The following is a 17,892-nucleotide window of genomic DNA, read 5'->3' as shown; positions in this document are numbered from 1 at the left end:
CAATTTTTTATAAATAGTAAATATAGTTTGATAGCCATATATTAACCCATTACGTAATAGGAGTATATATATATTATACGACGTTTTGACACTCATTATTTAATCAATTAGCAATCATTCAAGAAAGGTCATGGTCGGAAGTTCAAGTAATCTAGTTTTATGTGTGCATGTCCGATTATAAAAAGGAATGCAAATAAAACGTTGAAGGATAATTAGGTATCAAAACAAATGGCTAAGGCCTAAGAGCTATGATAAATTATATATACAGTTGTACAAGCCAATATTGAATATCCTTAGAAATGCAATAGAAAATCTTGACGCTACTCGCAAGTAAATTAATCAGAGGAATGTTTATGGTTTTTTTTTTTTTTCAATTTGTTTTCCTCTAATCTTTGGATTTGGGGAAAGGAGGTGCATGGTTGTATTGTTTTTGAGGCCAATAGAATGAATTTATGCTCATTAAGGTGAAAATATTGATGTTGGGGAAAAAAATAGACCATACAAATTGCTAAATTTTCTAGAAAAAATTGCCACGTGTCTATTTACATAATTTATTTATTATTTTCAATTGATAAAAATTACTTATTAAATAAATTTCATAAAACAAATTGAGTCTTAAAGACGGGAATAAAATTATTAAATAAAGGGATATTGCCATCTAATATCACAAAATTTTCAAAAAGTTGGGATTTTCCCACGAACTTTAAAATTGGCAAATAATATCACGAACTTTACCCCGGGTTTGTTTATTTTAATAGATTGAAAACAATTTTGGAGGGTGTGCTTCAAGAAAAACTATTTTCAAAGATTGAAAAACTTGAAACTCTCAAAATTGTTGTTGAGAAATTAAGAAAAAAAATCCGTATCATAATATTATTTGTGGGAGTTTTTTCATTCGTAGGAAAAAACAAACTCGGGGTAAAGTTCGTGATATTATTTGTCAATTTTAAAGTTCATGGGAAAAATCCAACCTTTTGAAAGTTTTATGATATTGGATGTCAATATCCCTTATTCGTATGATATTACTAAATTTATAGTAGAATGTGAATAAAGAATATAAATGAATGTGAAATTTACTATCTAAAATGAAAGAAAAATTAAATTTAAATTATCAACGTCTTAAAATAGAAAATTGAAATATTTATTTTGTGTAAAGGGGGAGTAATAACTTTGGGGAGTTGCTTCTATGGTAATCTTCCTTGCATGCACATTTATTTACTAGTGAGTGCACTTGTAGTCTAGACTCTATAGTTAGGGCTCGTTTGATAAGAAAGATGAGATATAACAAGATTTGTTAAATAAGATAAGAAATGCGGACTTCGTGTATTTACTCTTTTTTCCCCTTATATTCTACTTTAATTATCAATATCAAGTTCTTAGTATATCAAAAGAAATATCTTTACTAATTTAAAAAGAAGAGTAAATATGTTGACTTTCAAAGCATATATATGCATTTTGAGTCTAAAAGTCAGAATAAAATTATTACATAAACTATCATATTTTCATACTACTATAATAATACTAAATGGTGAGCTTCCTAGCCTTATGCAAATTTATTGACCAACGAATCAAGGTGACACGAAAAGCACTCACCATCCTTTTTCTTTTCTTTCTTTTTTTATCATGAACATACTTGGACATCTTTCTTGTTCTAAAGGGCAAAGATGTCTTTTAACTAAGCAGACACATGCTAAAATATCCACCATTTATATAAATATATACCCAACTTCTTTAACAATTTGGCGATGAGGCCAAATTTCAATTGTCTATTCTAGTAATTATGGTAATTAAGAAGAAGTTTTCGATAAACATATTACTACTTTTTTATCAATATATACATGAAAATAATATTTATTAACATTTTGTATATTCTATATATGTGTGTCTGGAATTAAGAACATCAAAGTTAAATACTTTACTTCATATCATTGCCGCGAACTCTTTTAAAAAGTGTTAGAAATTGATAGTTGAAGATCTGATTTCACATCCACGAAGACATATTGCATGTTTGGAATCTATTGTGATGATAATTTCAAATTTTGGAGAGAAATAAGTTACCATTATATGGCATTTGGTTTGTAACTTCAGAGTGAAATTTAGTTTAAAAATAATGGGAATTTATTATTACAATCATTTTAATCACTGCAACATTGTACAGAACAAACATGCTTTTAGTCCATGTTTTATTGATTATCAAATTATCATAAATTTCTATAATAGTAACTTAAAAAAGAAAATAAAAGAGATAATATTCAAACACAGTTTCTATTCACATATGACAATGATACACATAAGTTCACAATGAAATAAAACATCAAAGTCATACACAACCAAACACATAACATACACCACAACACAAATCACTCCTCAAACACTCAAACATTGTTCTTAATGGAAGAACTGTATCCACTCTGACCATCATGGTACTTATCCCATAACATCACACCTCCATACTTAGCCGAACCCTTTATCGCTGGAAGCACCTGCGAAGTAAGATCGTTGGCCGGGATAAATCCGCTGCCAGCAGCAGAAGACGAAGCCGGCAAGCCAAGGAAGATCTGAGAGCCCTTAATGGAGGTCCACTGCTTCCACGCCGCCTCAAGATTCGTCATGCCAGAAGAATACTGGCATGGCGGATTGTTGTAAAATTGTACCCAAACATAGTCAAAAAGGCCCGTCTGAAGGGCCTCCCCGATCCAAGCATCGGGGAAAGGGCACTGAGGGGCAGCACTTAGGTGCACTTTTTTCCCCTTCTTGCTATAAGCAGAGAGGTATCGCGCCAGGTCATCCCAATGTTGATTGGTCCCTCCCTCGATGTCAAAGTCAATGCCATCTAAAACCGCGTCTCCTAGTGGTCTAGTGGACGAACTTCCACCTAGAAAGTTGTTCCACAAGTAGGTGGCTACTTGCCTGGCATCCTGAGCAGATGCCAGGTAGTAGCTACCGGCCGCTCCGCCTATCGAGAGAAGGACTTTGACGCCTTTATCTTGACACGACTTGATGTCGGAGCTGAGGCCGGTGCAGCCACCGGCAGTGGGATCGCAGTGGCCGGCGAGATTGATCACCGGGGTTTGACCATTGCCAAATGTTGCAAGAAAAGCTAAATTGACAAATTTGTAATTTCCGGAGGCACAAGTTTGTGCTAACGTGCCCTCATTCCCATTTTGGCCCCAATAGATGGCTATTTCCCCGGCACGAGAGAGTGAGAAAAATAGGCACATGGAAATAACAAGAAATGCTAGTGAAATTGGTGATTGATAAGCCATGATTTTAATTTTGATTTTGATTTCAGTCGAGCTTGTTGGTTGTTTGATTTTTTGATTCATGGTTATGAAGCCTTATATAGAAGGTGATATTTCTAAACTTGGACAATTTATAAGTCAAGATTGAAACGATTTGGCGTTACGGCAGCTCTTAATTAGTGTTTAACCTTGACCCAAATCCAGTTTTGTAATATACGTCGGAATCACCTTAATTTCTATTTTGTTTGATCAAGAAATGTGATTTGTCTCATATAGTGTTAGATATACAATGAACTAAGTAGGATAGAGCATTCAACTAAATGACCAAAAAATATTATTAATTGCAATGTGACAGCCCCTATTTCATTTTGGATCACTAATTTGTACACAACTATAATGGTGCATACATTCTTTTATAAATGATGACAGCCAATATAGTTTTCACCTCTAGTATAAAGCAGTGGCAGAGCCACGAATCCCAATTTTCTATTCTTGTGAAAATTTTAATTCATAAATTTTTTATATAAATTGAAGTTAAAAATCACCTATTATGAAATTGATTTCTATGAAAAAACTTAAACTTAGAAAGGCCTGAAAGGGGTTGATTAGTTAACAATTAAAATCAGTGAAGAACAACTAATGATATTGGGCCTTGCAAGAATGGATTGGGTTAGTAATTACTCGAGCCCATTGAGTTTGAATTCATAAAAACACAAGTGACTTGTCTCTTGTACATTATTTTGTGATTTAGTATTATACATAAATCAAATTTCATTTTCAAATAGGTCTTCTAAACTTCCCATTATAATTAAAACTAATTCATGTACAGCTGATATAGATATATATCTCTCTCTCTGGACCCAACTCACATTGAAGAATGGCCATTGAATGAGCTTCACTTTCAGTGGCATTTGGCAGCCTAAATGGAATAAACCTATTTCACTTTATACACCACTCTCACACTGTGCTTTATGACTCACATGTTGTTCATTCCACCATCTATCTCTATATCAACCTTTTTCCAATTAGATTTTGGGTCTCAAATATTAAATATTACGATTTTTTTAAAATTATCTATTCCTTCCGTCTTTGAAAAGTATGAACATTATTAAATTCTAATGATTTTTTAAATCATAACTAAGATACTGAAAAGTACAGGTATATACTTGAAACCTAACAAATATTGCATATAATTAATTGACCTAATATATTATACCCAATCACCATGAACTCGCCCCGTAGGCACTATTTTAATATACCTAATTGTAGTGAGATCACTGAGATGGATGATATGAAATTAGTTTTATTCCAAATTGAATTAATTAACGATTGATGCACTATAAAATAGCATAGTCAAACACTTTGCTCTTAGCTCGTGAGGTGTAATAAAAGACATGCGTGGTAGAAAAAGTAGGTTGACCTTTCCATTTTGGCCTCTTCTATTATCTAAGGAAGCATTTTCTGGAAAACTTGGAGAAATTAGATTTAAAGTTTGATAGTGATTGATGCTTAATTTTGATGAAAAGCTTTGATGCATTCGAGAAACAATCACGAGTGTTGAACTTGTAGTTGTTGTTTTTCATTATTTTGTTTGTTATAATTCTTTTCATCACATGAAAGTCAATTACCTTTCCAACTCAATTGGATTTTTAAATCACCACAGGTTGTGGCTCTATATTCATTTTCTATATGTTATATTGAGGATGAAATGTTTATTAATTGGTACACGATGTAACTCCTAGGTATAATCATAATTCATTAGTCCCTTGCTACGCGCATTTTTCTTTCTTGGTCGTAAATTAAAGATTGAGTAAATAAAATAATAATATAATTAAATTAGTATTTTAAGTATAATTAAAAATAATTAATTAATTTTAATATCTTAATTAAATATTATAATTTTTACTTAAAATAGAAATAGTGCAAATAGTTTGATATGCGTCGATAAAGAAAAATGCAAGTAGGTAGTACAGTTCAAACAACTTCATGGTTGATTTCATAAATCTCTTTGGTGAAAAGATAATTGTATCTAATTGGTTACTGTTAAGTTATTTCTAAATAAGTACTCCATCCGTCTCGGTACGAGTCCTATTTAGTTATGGCATGAGTTTTAAGAAATATAAAGAAAAGTGAGTTGAATAAGTTAGTGGAATATGGATCCTACTTATATATATTAGTTTTATATCAAAATGTGAGTGGAATAAGTTGGTGGAATGTGAGGCCTACTTACAATTTATGGTAAAAGTGAAACATGACTCTTATTATGGGACGGACAGAAATGGCAAAACAATACTCTTATTGTGGTACAGATGGAGTATTAACTTTATGTAGTACTTAATATGTATTCCCAGTTTTTATTTGATGTAATGTTCAATGTGGCAACGACAAAGATTGTCAACATACGGTCTCTATCAGCAAGGCTTTACAACGCTCCAAAATTTTACATTGACGATCTGAAAACTCTCGATAAGTGAAAATTCCAATATTTTTATGATTACTTGCATGCTGCCAAATTGACAATGAGAGAATGATTGAGGCATTTCTACAAGGCCATCCAAGATGCATTCAACCTAGAATATTGAGGGCGTTGTACCCAAGGTTGTTAGCAACTGCTCCATATGCACGAGACATGACACGACTTTACTAGAATGCTTTATAACATCGACGGCATGAATTAGACCTGGAAATATAGCATGGAACTAGAAGAAAGCCTATATCGTTGGCACTGGCGGAGCCACGGTGGGGCCTGGGGGGCCCAAGGCCCCCCCAACCATTTGAATTATCCTATATATATTATCTGTATAGAAAACTTAAAAATAAAGTAGTAGTGCAGTTGGCTTGTATTTCAGGCATTCACACAATTGGGCTGGGTTCGAATCCTTCTCACAGCATTATTATGATTTTGAGTTGTTTTCTATGCCTCTTTTGGACTAATTTCTCTAGCAATTTTATATAATCTAATAATTTTATTTTATGTTGTAAACAATTTTTTCATATTAATTTTCTCTAGTATAAACTTATAGCTATTAATTTTGTATAAATAATTTTATTTATAATTATAAAAAATCTAGAATAGAACAAAGTAATTCTTTAATTTCACAAATATAAATACTATATATTATTGGTAATACCAGTTTTAATAGTACTATGATCTTTATTATAAAAATATTATTTTTTAACTTTTTTCGATGTCAACATTGTTATCGTATCTCCAAATTTTCTATTACTTATCCACTAATTATTTACTCATTTTCTATCTCTAGTGCGCAACGCACTATTTATGTCAAAGCTATTTCCGTGTCGTTGAGACGGAAACACTCAACAAATTTTAATATAGTAATTTGGGCCCCCCAGGATTAAAATCCTGGCTCCGCCACTGATCGTTGGCCACAAAGCCTCTCATATGACCATCGTACCAGAACTAGTCTCCGACAACAGAGGTATGCGCTTCTTGGTGCCCCTAGATCTAGCAACGAGTAAATGGCATAAACGTCCTTAACCACATCAAGGTCTTGACCGACACGTTGCATGGAAGGGCACTGATGTTACGCTTCACGGAGAACGATCATCTCCATGAAATGGGTCGTAGTTTGGATCAGGACATTTATCCTAAAGGTTCAACGTTTGTCAAGTCCTTTTTGTCACTAAAATTGCCCCCGAAGAGCTAGTTTTACGCAGAAACATAAGTGATGCGTAAAATTTTGGAACGAGAATTCAACATTCTCAAAACACAATTTAAGATCATCAAAGTTATGTGGCATTGTTCACCATGTATGTGTACATTATAGTTTGCACAACATGATTATCGAGGACGAAAAAAATGAAACCCCTTATTGGGTAGACGAAGACACAATCAATGCCTCAAAACTCCTCGATCGCAAGTGATCCCCAAATTAAGGACCGCCATATACATTCCGAGAATATCAAAATCGCCTTAAGTCAGTGCGCAATCACAATGCTCTTGCCAACTCTAAAATGATTTAGTTAAAGAATTTGATTTAATTCTACCTCATGATTAGCATTTATTTTTATTACTTATGTAAAAAATCAATTGGGTAATTTTTATTCAAATATTGCAATTTTTTATTTCAATTATTTAAAAATTATTAATTTAATAAAATTTGCATCAATTATTCATACATGAATTTAATTATGATATAGCCAGGTTTAAATTGAGAAAGAATTAAAAAAATAAGAATTAATGTCCGTAAATAATGGAAGAGATGTGATGGAATGGTAATTGGAATATTGTAATAAAGGATAAGGGAAAATGACGTGGAACCCAACTAAATGCCATATAAGGAACGTAGGAATGAATATGAGTTAGTGATAATCTTAGGAACATTGATTTATCATTTAATCAATTCCTAATAGCACAAATGTTTAAACCTTAAACCCCATTTAATGAATTTGCACTGGTTGGCTATCTTTTGTAGCGTGATGGCATACACAAATTATATACTCCCTCCGTCCCACTTAAAATGCAACATTTGGAGATCGGCACGAGATTTTATGTAGTGTTGTTTTGTGAGTTAATGAAGAGAGAATAAAGTAAGAGAGATGAAAAAGTAGAGATAGAGTTGTTTCCATTTTAGGAAACGTTTCATTTTTAATGGGACAACCAAAAAAGGAAAACGTTGCATTTTTAATGGGACAGAGGGAGTACTTATCAATGTACCATACACATATCGCACTCGCATATAATCATATTAAGGAACATTAAATATTGTAAAATAATACATGCCACAGTACCTCAAAACTTATTGTAAAGAAGATATGCATAATTTAATTGGTAGAGTGAGATCTTAGAATTGATATTATCAAAAAAATCAGGGGCAATTGGGAATTATTTTCCTTGGTCAGAATTATCGATTAAGTTCATTTAGCAAATGTTAGATCAATACTTAGTCCTATATAAAAAAAAAAACAAAAAAAAAAACAATAACAATGGCCTGTTATCATGTTGATCACCGGACATACCCAATCACCCATTCCCCATTTAATTGCTCCTAATACTTTCCATCGGGCACGTGTGGGTCTAACTCTATGAAGTCAACACGTACGTGTAAAGAAAATCGTATTTCGCTCACTCGGGGCTTCCCTTCCTTGAGTTATGTTGTTTATGAACTGAGCCGCTTTATTCCCTTTGGTCTAAACACAACTCATTAAATCATGGTCCTAATTGGAGTATATTGAAGGGAACTTGTTATCTATTGAAACTTGTTTGTTTCAAGGCCACACACCTAAACACATGTTATTAACTAAATTTGGAAGCTTGTTGGGCAGTTTATAAATATAGCCTGGATAAATTTCCCTTTTTGTGCTATGTTTTTTTGTCCACAGAATATTAGTTTGTTTCAACTTTTACACTATATAATGAAATTATATATTTTTCACATGCATCAATAATAATTACATGAAAATTTTGACATCTACCCTTATTTATCTTCTCTGATAAAAAATTGTTAATTTCATAAATGATTTAATAGTGTGTAACACATAACTGGACCATTAAATAAAAAAAATAAAAACATTTTCGTTTTATATTGTTAAATGTTCAGTATTTCTATATTAGGTATTAACACAGCATCTAAATTTTATTAATAATAGAAGATCTATTAATATAAAGTCAAATGTAATTTTACTGAAGCAAAACTTAAAGTAGCGAAGAACCTTCACATAACGCGACTTTCAATTATGCATAGAATTGTACGGAGCAGCAGGAAATTGGCACCGGAGAGGAATGTGAGTCCGACCCCGTGAAAATCGTTGATTTTTGTTCGCATTTCGTTTTATGATTGCACTTTCTCCAAAGTTCTTGCGAACAGGAAAATTAAAGACAAAAGAAAAACACTCTCAAAAATAATTATTAAAAAAATTATCAAAATCAAAATTGAAATTCAACCCTTCATCTCTATTTCTCCATTTCTCTGAATTTAGCTTTGTTTCTCTCTCTGTCCTTTTCCTTCATTTCTAGTAATGGCAGAACCCTAGTATTCAGCCGCCGCCGCCGTTTCTGTTCCAGCGAAGAAGATTCCTGCTACCACTTGTCAATTATATCCTAGCTTCTGTTTCTGTTATGTGTAAAATTCGCTGACGCAACGCCTGTAAGTGCTTCCGAGCTCAATTTCAATTGATATAGCATGATTGTATGTGAATTGGATGATTATTTGTTTATAAAGTTTTTGTTGCTGGATTTTGGGGATTCGGTGTTTATTTTGCCGATAGTGGCTGCAATTGGTTAGAGGAAATTTTTGATTGGATTTGAAGTTTGGTGTTGTGAGAGTTATTGGATTTTATACTATAACAACGTGTAGGCAGCTTAGTAGTGGATTATGTGGTTTATTGTGATAGATCACATGAGTTTATTTTTATTTCCTTTTATAGTGTTGAGAGCCGATTGTTAAAGACCTCTAGCTAGTGTTTGTTGAAGGGCGGTGTGCTGGTGATATCAAAAGAGTAGTAATAGATTGCTGTGGATTCTGTTTTCCAAGTTCAAGAGAGCAATTGATTGCTGTAGTCAAGTTTGTTGAGGAAATATCTTTGGTTCTGATCTCTAGTAGAGGTGGGAGATTGAGCGATGGCCGATGACGGCCTACGTCTTGGTGGGATTCCTTCAGGACTAGCTGTTGTATTGAACTGTGAGGATAAGAAGGAGGGTTCAGGGAAATCTCATCTTGTTTCATACTGCGAGGGCTTTGGAGACCAATCTGTGGAGAGGACACTTGAACATATTTTTGGTCTTCCTTACCGTACGGTTAATCAGTTGAATTTCCCAGTTGATACTAGTGCAGTTCGTTCAATAATAAAGAATGAATTTTATGAGCACCATCCGGAATTAAGAACTGTTGTTTCTAGAAATGATGATGGGGTATCTACAAGTTATGAAGATTCACAACTCCGGATTGTTGAGCTTGATAAGTGTAGCATCTGTGGTGACATTCGGATAGTAAAAAAGCCTTCACTTGTGGAGAGTCATGCTTTATTTAGTAGCGCAAGGGCCAATGCATGTGTTTGGAAAGGAAAGTGGATGTATGAAGTTACTCTTGAAACTTCTGGTGTACAGCAGATTGGTTGGGCTACTGTTGTTTGTCCATTTACTGATCATAAGGGTGTGGGAGATGCAGATGATTCCTATGCATATGATGGAAAAAGGGTCAGGAAATGGAATAAGGAAGCTGAGACTTATGGTCAATCATGGGTCGTTGGTGATGTGATTGGATGCTGTATAGATCTGGATTCTGATGAGATTTCATTTTACAGGAACGGCATCTCACTTGGGGTAGCATTTTGTGGAATTCGAAAGATGGTGCCTGGATTGGGTTACCACCCTGCCATTTCTCTATCTCAAGGTGAACGCTGTGAGTTGAATTTTGGGGGAGTTCCTTTCAAGTATCCAGTCAAAGAATTTCTTCCAATTCAAGCTCCTCCACCTATAGAAGCACTTGCAAGTAATCTTTTGGGCTGCTTTTCACGGCTGTTGCAATTGCAGTGTGTGGAGAAGGCAGAAACCAAAACTGTTGCAAAGCTGAGCAGACTAAAGCGGTTTGCTCCATTTGAAGAATTGTGGCGGCCTGTCTCTCAGGGAATCTGCGAAGAGCTACTCTCTGTTTTAAATTATGAAAGTGGCAGTGGAGAGTATATTGGACGTGGCCCTTTCTTTTCGTTTTTGATGGAAGTCTTCAGGGTACATCCACCGCATGATTATTCAACTCTGGATAGAGTACTTGATTCAATTCTTGGATTCGATGTGTCAAAAGTTCTATTCGAGCATGTATTTGAGGCACTTTCATCAGGATGTAAAACAGCACCCTTGGTTCTTACAGAATGCCCTTATTCTGGGTCATACAGTTATCTTGCTATGGCATGCCACTTACTGAGGAGAGAAGAGCTAATGACTCTCTGGTGGATGTCTTCAGATTTTGAGTTCTTATTTGAGGGGTTACTTTCAAGGAAGAGCCCAAACAAACAGGATCTTCAATATCTCATACCTTCTGTCTGGTGGCCTGGCTCATGTGAGGATTTTTCCAATGAGAATAGCATGGCGCTGACGACTACGGCTTTATCTGAAGCAGTAAATATGGTATGCTTTTTTGCATATTGGGAAGTTCCTTTATTTGCTTGGATACTGTAGTTGTTTTAGATTTTTGGAGTGGGAGCCTTTTGTCATCTGTGACTACCACTTTTATATATGTGAAAAAGTTCTGCAGGAAAGAGGAGGCCTTTATACCTATCCTCCATGAGACCATGAATTATGTGATGGAATTTTATCATTAATCCCTTTCCTAACTCTCTATTGCTCTCAGTTTTACTAGATTTACTGTTCTAAGCTGAACTTACAATGATGGTTGTGAAGTGTCACTTTCTTCTTCATTTAACTTACATAAGATGGATCTATCATAATTTTTCTGGTTACTATTTTATTATTTTGACGTGGCTAATGATACTTCAGATTGAGGAGAAGCAAAGGGATCTCTGTCGTTTGGTTATGCAATTCATACCACCTGTAGCACCCCTGCAGTTGCCTGGCTCAGTTTTCAGGGCATTCTTACAGAATATTTTACTGAAGAACAGGGGTGCAGAGCATAACATGCCACCGGCCGGAGTTTCAAACAATTCAGTCCTTGTTTCTTTATTTACTGTCATCCTCCATTTTCTGTCTGAAGGTTTTGCTGAAAGAGACATCTATGGCTGGATTAAGGGATCTGGGGCTGATTCTGGAGCTCATGTTGGTTTCCTTCACAGGGGTGGCCAGCAAACTTTTCCTGCTGGCCTGTTTTTGAAGAATGATCCTCATCGGGTTGATATACCAAGGCTTGGAGGATCTTATGATCATTTGTCCAAGTGTAATCCTGTAAATGGTGATGAGGAAGAGGAAACTATTCGGTGGGAAGAAGGGTGCATGGATGATGGTGAAAATAGAGTAACACATTTGAGTGGACAGAAGCCATGTTGTTGTTCTAGTTATGATGCCAAATTATCAAACTTTTCTAAATATCCTGTAAGATATTTGGCGAAAGGATCTCGTGGAAGTGGCTGCTCGATTCCAGACAGATCTTCTCATGTTACATCTGAATGTAGTGCAAGCAATCTTAGTGATGAGATGGCTGACAAACCCAGCACCAGTGATCACTCTGATCCCGAGCTTGCTTTTCGACCAATGCAACTCTTGAGGATATTACCAAGCACTAGCGCAATGTCTTCAGCTTCATTGAAAGAGGAGGAGCTTTTAGATGCTATGCTTTTGCTGTATCACTTGGGTCTTGCACCACATTTTAAGCAGGTTAGCAACAATATGCTTTTCCACTACCCTCCCCACAAAGGGGATTGACACATGAAAATTTGATGTTTGGTAACAAATTAGAATGTTTTTGATCAACTTCCTTAGTGAAGGTAACAAACCTAATTGATTAGAATCTCTGCATGTGGGTGTGGTTTTAAATGTCTACTATCTGTCATTTTTCCCACCCTAAGGAATTAAAGATGCTAGGAGTTTAGATTGCATAAATTTATTGTCTGTTACACCTGCCAAAAGACTAACATGACATTTCTTTCAATTTATTGTATATCAGGTATCATCTTTCATGTCTCGTCAATCACAATCCATTTCTCTCTTGGAGGAGTCAGATAGACAACTTAGAGATAGCATTTATGGGGATCAAGTGAAGCGCGTGAAGGAGGCTCGTAATGTTTATCGAGAAGAGGTTATGGATTGTGTTAGACATTGTGCCTGGTACTGTTTCGTTCATGGCTGTTAATGAATATAATATCTTATTAGTCTTTTTGCTTTGTTTTTCTTGCTTTTATGCCTCTTTTCTAATGTTATTCATGCTCTTAAAGTCGTGAATAGCTATGGCCCAAGCTCCAGTTTATTTTTCCTTTCATCATCAATAATATGTTACTCTTCTGGATGCAAGTAGTATGCTATGCAATCTCGATGCTCTATTATTACCTGTGTAGTATCTTATTCCATATGTTAAACTTGTCCTCATGTAATTGTTTCAACATTCCCATTAATGAGTCAGGGAGACACTTGTTGGGATAGGGAGTATTTCTTAGTAGCTGTATTTCTTTTTATGCCCTGGTGTGCTCAGTTTCAAGTTGTACTCAACATGAAAATCTGATCTTATTTAACAGGTATCGCCTTTCTCTCTTCTCTCGTTGGAAACAGAGGGGAATGTATGCAACATGCATGTGGATTGTGCAATTGCTTCTTGTTCTTAGCAAAGTGGACCCTATTTTCATCTACATTCCTGAATTTTATCTTGAAACTCTGGTACTGCTCCCATCTTTCTACATGTGTAATGGAACATCTATTCTTTTTCATTCACCGGACCAGTCTAAAAGCTTCTATTATGAGTAGAAGATGTTATCATATATACGTATTAGGAGCTTTGACAAACTTTCTAAATAAGAATTGAAACATAGATTTTGTGGATATGTTTTACCTCTAGATGTAGTTCATATAACATTTTTTGCCACAAAAACTTACTTTGTTTTGTTTTGTTAATGTTATTTTGTTGTCCCTGGCAGGTTGATTGCTTTCATGTCCTGCGGAAGAGCGATCCTCCATTCGTCCCAGCTACAATTTTCATCAAGCAAGGGCTTGCATCTTTTGTATGGCATCAACTCCTATACACTTTCTGTTTGATTGTTTATGTTGTTTCGGTATTCAGTTTGACCTCATAAAATGCTGCATTACTTCCTATACTTGGTTATTGCAGCATGTTGAAACTGGAATTCAAATTTATATCAATCACTGCAGTATCTGATGATATCATATCATATTTTTTCCTTGGTCTTATTTCCATAATTCTTTTAATTTATTTTGAGGAGTTGTGGAAGGGTTGGGCAGATGTTTTTGTGATCCTAATACCTGAAATAGGTTTTCCACTTTGGCCTATAGAATTCGGGTGTATTATGGTTGGTTAATCATGGCTATTTTGTGGAGAATAATGAAGTTCTTTTTTTATTAGGTCACTTTTGTTGTTACCCACTTCAATGATCCTAGAATATCTAGTGCGGAGCTAAGGGATCTTCTTCTTCAGTCTATATCAGTGCTGGTGCAGGAGAGAGAGTTTTTGGCTGCTTTTGAATGCAATGAAGCTGCTAGACAGAGGATGCCAAAAGCTTTATTGTCTGCATTTGATAATAGATCCTGGATTCCAGTAACCAATATACTTCTTAGATTGTGCAAGGGTTCTGGTTTTGGAATTTCAAATCGTGGAGAGTCATCATCCTCATCTTTACTATTTCAGGTGACTACTATTTCTTGTTCTATTGCTACCAAATTCAATGCTGCCTGTTGCTTCAACCTTTTGTATTTAATGTTATTTTGTCTTTTTAAAGCAATTGCTGCGGGAAGCTTGCATCAGTGAAGAGGAATTATTCTCGGCTTTTCTCAATCGTTTGTTTAATACTTTAAGCTGGGCCATGACTGAATTCTCTGTCTCGATACGGGAAATGCAAGAAAATTTTAAGGTATGTTATGTTTTTGTAAGAAACATTATACACATCTTTCCTTTTTATTTGTGTTTATTGAAGATAATTTTTGCATTATATTCAGCTGATGGAGATCCAGCAAAGGAAATGCAGCGTGATATTTGACCTTTCCTGCAACCTTGCAAGGGTATTGGAATTTTGTACTCGAGAAATTCCTCAAGCTTTTGTGTCTGGAATGGATACGAATTTGAGAAGGTTGTCTGAATTGATCGTCTTCATATTGACCCACTTAATCGGAGCAATTGATCCAGAAGTTCTTGATCAGTAAGTAGGGGTTGATTCAATGTCGTCTCTTTATTCTTGCTAGCCCGAGTGTCTGGTTCATTGCGAGATATTGTTCATGTACCTCCTCATCTCATCCTGTCGTGTTATCTTCTGCAGATCACTCAGACGACCGGGGCAGTCCTCTGAGAAGCTTAACAGTGGCATGATTTTAGCACCACTAGCCGGCATCATTCTAAATTTGCTGGATGTAAGTAGAGAAACTGACAACAATGATATAGTCGCAATCTTTGCTAGCATGGACTGCGCAGATACCATCCTCTACGGATTCCAGTACCTCCTCGAGTACAACTGGGTTTGTGATCTCTACTCTCCGCCTGTTCATTTCTCAGTCTAACGGTAGTACTTGTTATTGATTTCTGACGGTGCTTCTGTAGGTTGGCTCAATCAAGGGGGACGATTACAACGACCAACTGACAAAGCTAGAGAAATTCTCGAGCCTCTTAATCTGTCAGACTGAGCTGCAAGCCCTCGAGAAGAGCGTGAGGGGAGCAGAGCAAGAAACTGATGACTGCACAATCTGCTGCATATGCTATACGAATCAAGCAGATGCTCGATTTTCGCCTTGCTCCCATGTTTCTTGTTATAGCTGCATATCCAGGCACCTTCTCAACTGCCAAAGATGCTTCTTCTGCAATGCAACTGTCGTGGAAGTCACCAAGCAAGACGGCAGCGATGATTCTGCCTGAAGGTCTTGCCGTCTGCTCGTTGTTTAGACTATTAGACGACCTTAAAGATAAGTCTGGAGTAAATTGAATTGGATGAGGAAGAAACAGGAAAGGGAAGAAAATTTTATTATATTTATTAGGTTTTGTATTTTATTAGGTGCTACTATATTATATTATAGTGTACATATTATGGGTTTGCAAATGTGCAATAAAACGTTCATGGGATTTGAAATTTTTTGTAGCCGGGATGGGGCTGGAGCCCCTCTATTTTGTAAATTTTTGAGATGGAAATAAGTAAATCTTTCCAAGTTTAGTCTCTCTTTACTTTTTTATGTATTTAAGAAATTTAATTTGCGAATTTAATTTCATGGAATGTTCTCTTCAGCAAAAAAATAATTGAATCTAGCAGACATGCTAAAAAAATGATAGAAGCAACATAAGTTATGAACAAAAGGTCACTAGTAATTTAGCGTGAGATATTTGAGCTGTACATTTCTATGCGAACGAAGAAAGGAGCTATCAATCGCGTTTCTCATGCTGTCGACTTACAGAGTTCTCCGAGCTAGAATCTAACCCGAAGCACTTGAAAAGCGCTTGTTTAGCCAGCCCAAAATAGCTGCAAGGGTGATTTGGATGCCGGAAAATGCTAAGAAACATGGTGGTATCTTTTTCAGATGAATCATCCTCCTCTTCTCTGCCTGACCCTCGACTACTTTCTGTGCTGTCTCCAGCTCTCTCGTCTTCCACCTGCCCGGACAACGAGTTAGATACAAACCTAAAACATTAACGTTACAAATTGATATCCTATGGCAATACATTCACAATCGTCAAGTGTAACTTGGAGTAAAAAGAGAAATATTATTAATCCTCTTAAAATAGTTTTGTAAAAATAAAATGTAGGGGCACTATTTACTATATTTTCCATCCAATATTTGATAAAACTCCAGCCCCTTTTCACCTTCTCAGGCCAAATAAGAGAGTAAAAGAATAATGTAGGGGCACAATTTCCCCTCGAATCAATATATACAGATTTTTTTTTTTTAAAAGTACATTCCAAGAAATGGTCATATAATAAATAAATCAATTGAAAATGCACTTTTTTTTTCCTTTAATTGTTTCAATTACATCAATTCGAACCCAATGCAAAGCCCAATAATCCTACTGAAGCAGAAGAAGTTCAAAAATCCCAATTGCGAAAATCAGGAAGGTCAAATTGCTAATTAAACTCTAGATCGAATTGTGTAATTAAATCAATAAAGAAGAACAAAATTAGCCGGAAAATTAAACCAACCAACCGTAATTATTCCATCGGGAGAGGCGGAGTTGTTTGTTGCAGCAGATATCGGCGCTGCGGCGGCGGCAGAGCTAGTAGGGGCCTCGTAAGTAAAGGCGGCGAAGCCGAAAAAGAGGAGAAGAAGGAGAAGAATCGTAATTAGAAGTTGGATCCAAATTAGCCATGGGATTTGGTAGCTCTCAATTATCAAATCCTCCCTAAAATCCACCATTTCTTTCTTCTACTTATAAATTATAATCTTCAATCAATCGAGAGAGGAAGGGAAATGAATTGATGAGAATTAAACAGTTGGTCTGTTGAAGAAGAAGAAGAAAGGCGAGTACCAAAAAAGGGGCCGTTAACTTCAATACAAAATGAAAATTGCTTTTCCGCCACTATTTTGTATTTCTACCTAATCCAATTTATTTTGCAGGGAGGTTATAATAAATTTTGAAATAAAAATTATTTTATATTTAATTGTGATGGTAGAGACGTTTTTAATTGTTTACAAAAAATACTAAAATGAATGCCTTAGAGTTAAACCCCCTACTTGGTGCTTTAAGGTATTCATTTGTCGATTTCATATTGATGTATGGATATATTATAGGGGATCATTTCCATCTTTGTTTTATTTTTGTATGATCAAATTGAACAAAACCAGTGAATGAAACAAGTTCGGGATTGAGTTACTAAATATTGTAATCATAAGTAGTAATAGGGCACGTTTATTGGGCCAATTATACTCCTTCCTCCATTTATGCGGTAGAATTATTTTCTTTTTTTTACGGAGATCAAGAAAGAGATGTATAATATTAAATAAATAAAATACTCCCTCCTCTCTTATCTTGTAAGAGGGTGTTCGGTATGCAAGATTGTATTTTCAGATTAAATATGTAGTGTGTTTGGTTCATGAGATTCAATATCA

The 17,892-nt window shown here is 35.3% G+C and overlaps 3 protein-coding genes across 3 annotated transcripts; 1 reads left to right on the top strand and 2 right to left on the bottom strand.

Moving 5' to 3' along the window:
- Positions 1-2,249: 2,249 nt before the first annotated feature.
- LOC125216714 (acidic endochitinase-like) lies at positions 2,250-3,286 on the bottom strand. Its single transcript, XM_048118476.1, has one exon. It carries the CDS (start codon positions 3,264-3,266, stop codon positions 2,376-2,378), a length of 891 nt encoding a protein of 296 aa, XP_047974433.1. The 5' UTR covers positions 3,267-3,286; the 3' UTR covers positions 2,250-2,375.
- Positions 3,287-9,079: 5,793 nt separating this feature from the next.
- On the top strand, positions 9,080-16,007 carry LOC125213329 (E3 ubiquitin-protein ligase RKP). The gene is made up of 11 exons (XM_048113812.1): positions 9,080-9,349; positions 9,630-11,325; positions 11,695-12,525; positions 12,815-12,975; positions 13,380-13,518; positions 13,776-13,859; positions 14,219-14,500; positions 14,592-14,723; positions 14,809-15,008; positions 15,126-15,321; positions 15,404-16,007. Exons 2-11 carry the CDS (start codon positions 9,823-9,825, stop codon positions 15,713-15,715), a joined length of 3,840 nt encoding a protein of 1,279 aa, XP_047969769.1. The 5' UTR covers positions 9,080-9,349; positions 9,630-9,822; the 3' UTR covers positions 15,716-16,007.
- A 110-nt stretch (positions 16,008-16,117) lies between these two features.
- Positions 16,118-17,332, bottom strand: LOC125216550. Its single transcript, XM_048118293.1, has 2 exons — positions 16,990-17,332; positions 16,118-16,441 (listed from the first exon to the last, which is right to left on the bottom strand). Exons 1-2 carry the CDS (start codon positions 17,197-17,199, stop codon positions 16,214-16,216), a joined length of 438 nt encoding a protein of 145 aa, XP_047974250.1. The 5' UTR covers positions 17,200-17,332; the 3' UTR covers positions 16,118-16,213.
- Positions 17,333-17,892: the final 560 nt, after the last annotated feature.

Source organism: Salvia hispanica, chromosome 3 (assembly GCF_023119035.1).
Source record: "Salvia hispanica cultivar TCC Black 2014 chromosome 3, UniMelb_Shisp_WGS_1.0, whole genome shotgun sequence".
In the NCBI taxonomy this organism is placed as follows: Eukaryota; Viridiplantae; Streptophyta; class Magnoliopsida; order Lamiales; family Lamiaceae; genus Salvia; species Salvia hispanica.
This window is presented reverse-complemented; position numbering and strand designations above follow the sequence as displayed.

Excerpts from the sequence above, each read along its gene's own strand:
- LOC125216714 (XM_048118476.1), bottom strand. The coding sequence starts at position 3,266 with ATGGCTTATCAATCACCAATTTCACTAGCATTTCTTGTTATTTCCATG.
- LOC125216550 (XM_048118293.1), bottom strand. The coding sequence starts at position 17,199 with ATGGTGGATTTTAGGGAGGATTTGATAATTGAGAGCTACCAAATCCCA. Across the intron at positions 16,442-16,989 it reads CTCCCGATGGAATAATTACG|GTGGAAGACGAGAGAGCTGG; the intron begins GTTGGTTGGTTT and ends TTGTCCGGGCAG.
- LOC125213329 (XM_048113812.1), top strand. The coding sequence starts at position 9,823 with ATGGCCGATGACGGCCTACGTCTTGGTGGGATTCCTTCAGGACTAGCT. Across the intron at positions 13,860-14,218 it reads AGCAAGGGCTTGCATCTTTT|GTCACTTTTGTTGTTACCCA; the intron begins GTATGGCATCAA and ends TTTTTTTATTAG. Across the intron at positions 15,009-15,125 it reads GATCCAGAAGTTCTTGATCA|ATCACTCAGACGACCGGGGC; the intron begins GTAAGTAGGGGT and ends TATCTTCTGCAG.